Source organism: Sinocyclocheilus anshuiensis, unplaced genomic scaffold, assembly GCF_001515605.1.
Source record: "Sinocyclocheilus anshuiensis isolate Anshui unplaced genomic scaffold, SAMN03320099.WGS_v1.1 scaffold495, whole genome shotgun sequence".
Lineage (NCBI taxonomy): Eukaryota > Metazoa > Chordata > Actinopteri > Cypriniformes > Cyprinidae > Sinocyclocheilus > Sinocyclocheilus anshuiensis.
Genome location: NW_015552586.1, coordinates 190095 through 200953, shown reverse-complemented (window position 1 = coordinate 200953; position 10859 = coordinate 190095). Strand labels below are relative to the sequence as shown.

General features: G+C 34.8%; 1 protein-coding gene across 1 annotated transcript in view; it reads left to right on the top strand.

Annotated features, from left to right (window-relative positions):
- rfx3 (regulatory factor X, 3 (influences HLA class II expression)) overlaps positions 1–10859 on the top strand; it is a 33337-nt gene that overhangs the window by 8123 nt on the left and 14355 nt on the right. The window contains exons 5-11 of the mRNA XM_016456326.1: positions 521–595; positions 1869–2050; positions 2845–2964; positions 5128–5252; positions 5342–5454; positions 8345–8460; positions 8867–9021. Of these exons, the coding sequence (XP_016311812.1) occupies positions 521–595; positions 1869–2050; positions 2845–2964; positions 5128–5252; positions 5342–5454; positions 8345–8460; positions 8867–9021 (886 nt within the window). The remainder of the gene's footprint in view (positions 1–520; positions 596–1868; positions 2051–2844; positions 2965–5127; positions 5253–5341; positions 5455–8344; positions 8461–8866; positions 9022–10859) is intronic.

Sequence of the window (10859 nt, the reverse complement as noted above, 5' to 3'; positions counted from 1 at the left end):
TTAACTTACCTTCGGATGTTTAGTCATGTTTATTTTGTGCTATAACTAGTAATAAAGTGGAGGAGATGATCAGTTCACGTCTGTTAAACTTAGGCGCTACAGCAATCTGTCACTCCACATTAAACAGCGCCAAAACGGCATTTATTGTTTAAATACTGCAATACAATGGACAGAATTTGAAATCTGAGACTTTGTTTCATATTAAAAGTACCAAAGCACAATGCTTATTGCGATATATTGGATGGGAGGTGCCCTTCAATGTTCCGTCCATTAACTGAAAACAGGCTAGACTAATCGATTCTTGGGATTTAAGAATCGATATCGTTCCGTAAAAATGAGAATCGATTAATGTCGATATCTCTATATTTTTTTACCCAGCCCTAATGCTTTAGTCGGGTCTATTTCTGCTGCTCATCTCTGGTGTCAGTGCAGCTCTCTGTCGCTACAGCCTTCATTTGATTTATTTTCCCCCCCTTTTTGTTTTTGTTCTCCTTTATTCTTTTGCTCTTTGGTCTATCAGATTGAAATGGCGATTGAGACGCTCCAAAAGTCTGAAGGTTTGTCCAGTCAGAGAAGTTCGCTGCTCAACAGCCATGTAAGTTGTAAACATGCACAGCTTTGCTTTGCACGATCTGCTTCGGTTTCTTTCTCACTCGCTTTCTCTCTTTCCTACACTGTGCCATTCAAAAGCGTCACATGATCAATTCGGAACATTTATTTGCATTCTTTATGTTTTAAATAAAGTAAATGTTTATTTCCAGATTTTCAGTGTGGACTTTTTAAATGGCATGGATATGCAAAGTTTATTTGTATTGTTCTTCCATGTGTATATACGTTCAGCATTTGCAATATTAACTGTTGCACTGTTAATGGTGTTAAAAAGATGTTTAATGATTTGCTGAGGTTATCCACCTTTTTCCCGCGCCCCATGATGCTTTGCACAAATTATGGGAGTAACTTCCATTTAAACTGTGAACAATCATCAAGGTTCGCTCTATGAACGCAATAATAAGCATTTCAAAAACTGGGTACATTATTTTACTCACCCTCCAACCTTTGATCATTTAAAATTGTAAAAGCATTAACAAATTACTTTAAACACACCATGAATAACTCCTAAAGATCCTCCTTCTATCCGCAGCAATATTACGGATGTGTTAAATATTATTATAGAAATAACAATTACATTTAATAGCATCCATGTGAAAACAAACCTGGAAAGAGCTAGATTCAAGTGATTATTACGTTTTGAATATAGATATTTTTCTTACAAAAACACATCGATTCGCTACAGAAGGCCTTTGTTCACCCCCCGGAGCCGTGTGAGACACTTTTATTTATTTTTTAATGGATTGGCGATTTTTATTTAAGTTCTTTTGGACTGAAGCAATGCAACACCCGCTGAGTGCCATTAAACAGCTTGAAAGATCAAAGACAATTTTTAATATAACTCTGACTGGATTCGTCTGAAAGAAGAAAGTCATATACACCTAGGATGCCTCGGGGGTGAGTAAAACGCAGCCTAATTTTCATTTTTGGGTGAACTAACCCTTTAATATACCAGATGTTATTCTCCTGACTTCTGAAAATAGAAAATAGAAAATGAATGAAAACGTACAGCCCATTCAGTCAGAATGACGGATAAGAATTGTTTGTAGCGCAATCTTATGATTTGAATAACCAGTCTTTTTGAGTGGAACTTCCCCAAACCCGAAGTGCCTCCCATAATTTAAAACACCGTAGGCTCGTTAGGAAAAAGGTGGACCGCACCATTGTCATTCCAAATCTGTGACTTACTTTGCAACACAAGATGAATTTTTTTTAAAGAAATGTGCACTTTATCTGATGAATGCTGCTGTTCTCCACAGCTGCAATGGCTCCTGGATAATTACGAGACAGCAGAGGGCGTGAGTCTGCCGCGCTCCACGCTCTACAGTCACTACCTGCGCCACTGTCAGGAGCAGAAACTGGACCCGGTCAATGCTGCGTCTTTTGGGAAGCTCATCCGCTCCATCTTCATGGGGCTGCGCACCCGCCGCTTGGGCACCCGGTAAAATCAGCCCCTCACACGCTCCGTTCTAGGGGTGTAACGGTTCACAAAATATTTCTGTTTTAAACCAAGAAGGCGAGCCAAAGGATATCACGCAAGCAACGTGCAAACTTTGAGTTTGAGAGTTACACCGAGTCGATTCACTGTGCAGAAAGTGAAAGTAAAAGCAGAGTAATGACGCCGCATTCTCTCTCAGAGACGACGAGAGACCAATCTACTTCAGCATAGAAAAAAAATATGAAGCAGCAACAGTTTCCAGCACTGATAATAAATCAGCATATTAGAATGATTTCTGAAGATCATGTGACACTGAAGACTGGAGTTATGATGCTGAAAATACAGCTGCGCATCACAGAAATAAATTATATTTTAATGTATATTAAAATCGAAAAATGCTATTTTACATCATAATAATATTTCACAATATTAAATTTTTTCCTGTATTCTTGATCAAATAAATGCAGCTTTGATGAGCAGAAGAAACTCCTGTAAAAACATTAAAAATCGTTCTGATCCCAAACTTTTGACCGGTAGAGTATAGCTAACCGTTTTCATTTATTCCCTTAATATTTCTCTTAATATTTCATTATATTTCACACACTTTAAGCTCTTTTATTTTCCCCTATTAGCCAACCGAATCGAATTGTTCGGTTTGTAATGTGTACCGAACCGAAAGCCTCGTACCGAACGGGTCAATACGAATACGTGTATCGTTACACCCCAACTCAGTTCTGTTCTGTGCTCTCCACAGCTGCATTTATTCACAGCAGTCTCATTTCCCACCTTGATTTTAGAGGGAACTCTAAGTATCACTATTACGGGATTCGCGTGAAGCCGGACTCTCCTCTGAACCGGTTGCAGGAGGACATGCAGTACATGGCACTGAGACAGCAGCCCGTCCAACAGAAGCAGAGGTACAAGCGTCTCAGTCAGACCGCACGAAAGAGATCTGTAGCGCTGTTCTCACGAGTATCCCGCGTGGTAGTAGTGTTCCCAACAGAAGAGCATGGCGATAGCAACGCAAAGGTCAAGGGTTCAATTTCCAGGAAATGCATGAACTGATCAAATGTATACGGGTCAAAGACGTTAAGATGTCCACATAAAATCACTTTTGTAAATTTCTTTTGATGTCCATGGAAAGCACATTAAATGTAAGTAAAGTGTCTACTTAAGGTTTCAAATAAGTTTTTGGAGAATAAAATGTTACAATTTGGTTGAAATAATGTTACGTTGTCATTCAGTGTAACACAATATTTATGTAAAAATTTTAAAAACATGCTTATTCTGATGTGTACATATTAAAATATATAAAAGAATAAGGGAGCATATTAAATTTGATTGTTTTAAATGAGTAAAACATTCTTACTGACAAATGGGCAAAACCTAGGATAGCGGCAAATTTAAAAAATGTAAAATAACTACTAATTAGTATTTGGGGTGAAAGTAATTAGTCTTTTAATGTGTCATAAATTGATTTTTGTTGTAAATATGCCTGACAAGATTGTTACACTGAATGACATTTTAGTGGGTCTCTTCTGTAAATCAGGGAAAAATGTATGATGTTTATTTTTTGCTCAGAAAAACAAAAACAAAATTGCAATTAAATTAAACAGAACATTTTTTAATTTTGGGGGGAAAAACAACAGCAATTTAAAGCAGTATTACACTTATTGTTTTTATGCTTAAACCCTTTTTCGTCTTTGACCCATACCTTAAATGCAATGCAAGTCGCTTTGGATGAAAGCATCTGCCAATTGCATAAATGTAGTGCCATATGATTTCTGCAAAGCGGAAAATGCGGACGGAATCGTGGAATCCAGTCATAAAAATTGAATTTACTATATAATGCGGAATGGCACGGAATTTGCCCAATTTTGGACGGGAAAATCAAAAGTAAATCAAAACACGATATGGACTAGTGTCTGTGAATATTAAGTCATAAAAATACCATTTAATTATGAATCCTGCATGTTCTGCGTGTCTCTGTGTGAATTTATGGCACAGACGCGCGGTTTCGTTTACTACACGAATACTGAAGCACGCGTGACGCTCGCGGTGTTTTCAGCCTTCAATATATGAGTACATGAACACATGAACATGATCTGAGTCACAAGTCACTTCATGAGCATTTGACCATTTCTTTTGAGTAAAACTATCTTCATATAAAACAGAAACCTAAAGGCCTTTACAGCATCCTGTCAAAATAAAAGTTTGGTTTAACTTGAAGAAACGGTGACAAAAATATTACGTAATGTTAGTACTACTACTAAAAAAACATTATTTTTAAAGGAATATTTACCAGTTACCAATTTATTTAGCAGAAAAATGTAAGTACACAACACAGTATTTCTGGGGGAAAAAAGGAAAAAATAAAACAAATTTGGTAGCACTTTATTTTAGGGTCTCTTAACTAGTTGCTTATTAACATGCATATTACTAGAATATTAGCCATTTATTAGTAGTAATTAAGCACTTATTAATGCCTTATTCTGCATGACCTTATTCTACATCCTACCCAATACCTAAACTTAACAACTACCTTACTAACTATTAATAAGCAGCAAATTAGGAGTTTATTGAGGGAAAAGTCGTAGTTAATAGTGAATAAGTGTTCCCTATTCTAAAGTGTTACCATTAATTTTATAACATCAATTAAATAGTGATGCTTTTGATTATTGATAGTTAATGAAACCATTAAAATTGAATCCAGAAAATTAATGGAAAACAGAATTTGGTCAAAAACTGCTTTTGAGAAAAAAATTAAACGTATTTCCTAGGGTCTTCATTTTATTTTTGTTAAACTTTTAATAAATTGCTGCTTAATATAGTGTTTCATGATTTCAGTTAATATTAATAATATTAATAAAATGTTATTTAACCATTAAAACAGTCTAGAAAAATTCAAACGAAAAAAAAAACCGTAATCCAGAAAAATTAAAAGGGAAAAAAACGGAATTTGGAAAAAAATAAAATGGAATTTGGGGAAAAAATAAAACCGATTACATAGGGCCCTATAAATGTAAATGTAGCGCCTTTAGTTTTGGAACAAGGCTCATCTCTTATCGTCTCTTCTCTAGATTCAAGCCAGTACCGAAGATGGATGGTGTTTCAGGGGAGAACTTCTCCGCCGGGGGGCAGCACACACCCAGCGCTGCAGAGCAGACGTTCATCGCTCAAAGCCAGCACCATCAGCAGTTCCTCGGTAAACATAACGCAGAAATCGCTGGAGACGGTTAGCGCACATTTGTGCTATAGAAGAGCTTTTCTGAATGTCCCCATATGCCCCATTAGACGGGTCCAGAGCTCTGCCAGAGTTCGCTGAACTTGACCTCGGAGAGCCTGTGGAAGGCGTCGAACCAGAGGACGTCAAAGCCCTTCAGACGCTGTACAGAGAGCACTGCGAGGTCAGTCGTTTAGGACATCGTTACGCTCCAATAGGCCTTTATCACATCCGGCTCCGATTAGTATACTCTCAGGAAAAAAGGTACAAAAGTTGTCACTGGGGCGGTACCTTTTCAAAAGGAACACCTTTGTACCTAAAGAGTCCATATTGGTACCTTAAAGGTACACATTAGTACCTAAAGTGTACATACTAGTACCTAAAAGGTACAAAAGTTGTCACTGGGGCGGTACCTTTTCAAAAGGAACACCTTTGTACCTAAAGAGTCCATATTGGTACCTTAAAGGTACACATTAGTACCTAAAGTGTACATACTAGTACCTAAAAGGTACAAAAGTGTAGCTTTTGGAAAAGGTACCGCCCCAGTGACTGCTTTTGTACCTTTTTTTCTTAGAGTGTAGCGTAAAGGAATTTCCACCTGCATTATTACCAATGTACAGACGCCAGTTTTGTGAAGAAAATCAAACTAATTTAGTTGGACTTAGCAATAAAGGTCAAAATTTGAAACGGTTTATATATACTGATGCCCTACCATGCATGTCATACTTCATTTTAATGTGTAACATTATCTGATCGTCCATGTGACATTAATGAATAGGCAGCACACTGCTCAAATTACTCCCAGAGGAATAATCGGGCTGATTTAAATGCATTTTTTATATTATTTTGTTTATTCTTGCAATATATTTATTGTGATTAACCTCCCGTTTTTGTATACAGTATAATGCCGTTCAATCATTGCACTCAATTACGCATGATATGACTCATTATTAAGATGATCAATCTAGTTATTTTTGAATAATCCTCTATGGGCTGGAAATATTTGTTTATTTGACTTTAACTTAACTTTTATTTAATGTAAATATTGAGGATTGCATCGTAAAGTAAGTGCATGAAATATGTAAGCATTACTGTTTAATGCAGTATGTCTTTAATGTAATAATCTAAAACAGTCTTTAGTCATAATTAATATTTTAAGATTTTGTTCATTTAAATGCTTTTTAATGTGATATGCTGTTTGTGTTGTTTTCTTGCAGTTTTGTAATAAAATAAGTTGGTAAGACTCTTAAGTATTGCGCATAAATATACAGTATGGCTTGTGCGCTCCCCTTTAAGTCACCAAATATACATTGGAAATTCATGAAACCATCTTCCTTGGTTCCATAATACTAGGGCTGCGTGTTCTGTGTCTTTCAATTTTTTGCGATTTGGCAAAAAATTAAAATCTCTTTTTTTGTTCTTTTTTTTTTACGTTTGACCGATTCTCAATTTTTTTTATGTTCTTTCTAGAACGTTTGACCGATTCTCGATTTCTTTTCTTTTCTTTCTAGAACATTTGACTGATTCTCGATTTTTTTTCTTCTTCTTTTCTTTCTAGAACGTTTGACCGATTCTCTTTTTTTTTAATTTTCTTTCTAGAACGTTTGACCGATTCTCGATTTCTTTTCTTTTCTTTCTAGAACATTTGACTGATTCTCGATTTTTTTCTTCTTCTTTTCTTTCTAGAACGTTTGACCGATTCTCATTTTTTTTTATTTTCTTTCTAGAACGTTTGACCGATTCTCGATTTCTTTTATTTTCTTTCTAGAACGTTTGACCGATTCTCGATTGTTTCAATATTTTTTTTCTTCAGAACGTTTGACCGATTCTCGATTAAACACTTTTTTTTTCAGAATGTTTAGACAGATTCTCGATTTATTTCAATATTTTTTTTCTTTTTTCTTCAGATTGTTTGACCAATTCTCTATTTTTTTTTTTCTCTTTTCTTTCTAGAATGTTTGACCGATTCTCGATTTTGTTTGTTTTTTTTCTTCAGAACATTTGACCGATTATTTAAATTTTTTTTTTACATTTTTTTTTTTTACAACGCTTGACCGATTCTCGATTTTTTTATTTATTTATTTATTATTATTTTTTCTTTCTAGAACGTTTGACCGATTCTCGATTGTTTCAATATTTTTTTTCTTCAGAACGTTTGACCGATTCTCGATTAAACACTTTTTTTTCAGAATGTTTAGACAGATTCTCGATTTATTTCAATATTTTTTTTATTTTTTCTTCAGATTGTTTGACCAATTCTCTATTTTTTTTTTTCTCTTTTCTTTCTAGAATGTTTGACCGATTCTCGATTTTGTTTGTTTTTTTTCTTCAGAACATTTGACCGATTATTTAAATTTTTTTTTTACATTTTTTTTTTTTACAACGCTTGACCGATTCTCGATTTTTTTATTTATTTATTTATTATTATTTATTTTTTTCCAGAACGTTTGACCGATTCTTGTTTTTTTTTTATTAATTTTTTTAAGTTGTCAACTTGAAAATGTAACTACATGATTCAAGTAACTTTTTCTTTATTAACCCTCTAGTTAAAGAAAATTCTATTCCAAGTGCAGCACACATGAAGTTGTCAACATGATGTAAACGTTAAAAGATCACTTTTTAAATATCTTTGCAGAAAACTTGTCTTATTATATGTTCAGAAATAATGTGAGGAAAATGCTTTAAAAAATCTCAAAAGTCAAGGTAATTCAAATTCAAAATGACTGAAGGTATAACTAATTCTAACGTTTGGTAATATGTCTATTCGAAATCGCGATTCCTCGATATCTAAAAAAATACAATCGTGGAAAAACATTAAATTCGAATTAATCGATAAAATCGGAAAAATCGCCCAGCCCTACATAATACTCAATTAATGATTGTAAACTGAGTTTGGTGTTTGTAGAAAACGTATCCGTGCTAAATTTTACATAAATAAATCACAACAGTCCACAGCCATTAATACAAGTTTTTTACGCTACTATTTGAAATCCGCTCTTCGAACGTGTGATAAAGGCCTATTCTCAGCTCATCGAGTTCAAGTTTAAAGGTGTTGTCACCGTTTTCACATGTAGGCCATTTTGGACGTAGTGGTGAACCTTCAGTTCAATCTAATCGAGAACTTGTGGCAGACTTTCTGGCGCTATTCTCCATCCAGCTCCATAGAGGGCGCCACCATCACAGAAAACAGGTGTGTTACTCGTTACCTACCTCTTTGGTGCTTCATAAAGTTTACCAGATTAAACAAGTAATATTGGTTACACTTTATTTTGATAGTCCACTTTAGACATTCTACTAACTATAAGTAACTTTGCAACTACATGTCAACTAATTCTCATTAATTTGCAACTACACGTCTACTAACTCTCAGAGTAGACCGTTAGGTTAGGTTTAGGGTTAGTAGAATAAGTTGACATAGTATGTGGACCCATCAAAATAAAGTGTTAGAAGATATTAAGCAGACAGTCTACTAATACTCTTAACGACTGCTAGTTGACATGTAGTTGCAAAGTTACTTACTGTTAGTAAAATGTCTGAAGTGGACTATCAAATTAAAGTGTTACCGTAATTTTAACATATGATTGTTTTTGATTCAGTGGTGTGAGCGAGATCGAGGGCCGCCTGCCGCGGACCACACTGGTTCTGCTCTGCGGAAACGAGGCAGTGCTAAAGTGGATGAACACCTGTGATCACCTGATGTATCAGGCCCTCGTGGAGATCCTCATCCCTGATGTTCTGAGACCCATTCCTAGTGAGTCTCTCTTTATAGTCATAGCCTCAGAAGGCACAGATCATTGTGGATTAGCATGACACACTTTTCTTCCAGTGTTCTGTACAGTTGAGATACTATAAACTAGGGGTGTATTCGTCACGATATGATATGATACGATATCAATTCTCATACCTACCGATACGATATTTGCCGATACCTCAAAAAATTCTACGATACGATTTGATACAGGAGTATATTGATTAGTGGTCGACCGATATTTGTTTTTTGATAGCCGAAGCCGATATCTTGGAAAGCAGGGTGGCCGATATAATGCCGATATAATTTTATTTATTTTAATTAATATTTAAGAAATTGTGGGCAAATGCATAAAGCATAGCATAATTTGAAATCACGAATTTAATGTTTAAAGCATTCAATTTGCACGGACCGAAAGTCACGCAGAGAACACGCGATCATGCAGGTCACATGCACACTTCACAAGATCTCACAACTGGATTCGACTGTTTGCGAGGTTTGTGAAATTAAATTTTCATTAGCCATTCAAAGATTTGTTTAAATGAGCACTGTGTGCTCGGGTGCTGCCGCTCTCAGCGCCATCAAAATAAAAGTCCTGCCTCGAACGCATCGGCCAAACAGAAAAACTTATCGGCCGATGCCGATATTTGAAAAATGCCAAATATCGGCCGATATATCGTGGCGATATATTGGTCGACCACTAATATTGATCAATTTATCAATATTATGATATTATATACCTATTTTAAACAACCATCTACATTTTTATTAACTCACAAATGCACCCAAAATATATAACATGAACATTTATCTGAAATTTTCACATCCTGTACCTAAATTGGGACATTCACAATAAAACTAGGCCTACACTTTTTTTTTTTAAATAATAATTATAATAAAGAAAAATAAATAATTGGGAAAACAAATAAAAAAATCAAGTCACACATAAGATCAGTAATCTTATGACATGACAACAGTCAAGAAAGTCTTTTAGGCTTCAGTGTGTAAAATAGTGTAAATCCTCATTAGGAAACAACTAAAGCGAGATACTCCAGTTGTAAGAAAAAAATACATTAATGTAGAAAAATAAATATTAGGATAAAATTACAAAAATAAAGCTGTTAAAACCTTGAGACTTTTTTTTTGGCTGCTACTATGGCTCAGTGCTAAACATCTTTTCTACTGATAACCAAATCACAAGCAATAGCAGAAAATAAATACAATAGAACAAATTCAATAAACAGTGCTTTTCAGGTTTTTCAGCTCAGTCTAAAAGAGATTTTTAGGTACAGAAATGTATTAATCAAATATAAAATAACTACATAGTCTTCACTGTATAACTTAAATATAGATTAATCATTATTGATGTTACAAAGGATGTTTAGTCAGGAGCAGTGAGCACTGCTTTTAATTTTCTTTGACAGCATTAGGTTTATTAGTTTTCTTTCACCGAAAACAACTTCTCACACAGCGCTCAACAACTCCGTCAACAATCCCCAGCGTCTTTTACGCTCGCCTTGTGCCTTCAGGCCGTCCTTATATTGAGTCCTGATACGTGAGTTTGAACGAGAAAAAGAAGTCTCTTCTGCTCACCAAGCCTGCATTTATTTGATCCAAAATACAGCAAAAGCAGTAATATTGTGAAATATTTGTACTATTTAAAACAGCTGTTTTCTGTGTGAATATCTGTTAAACTGTAATTTATTTCTGTGATCAAAGCTGTATTTTCAGCATCATTACTCCAGTCTTCAGTGTCACATGATCTTCAGAAATCATTCTAATATGCTGATTTGCTGCTCAAGAAACATTATTATTATTATTATTATTATTATTATTATTAT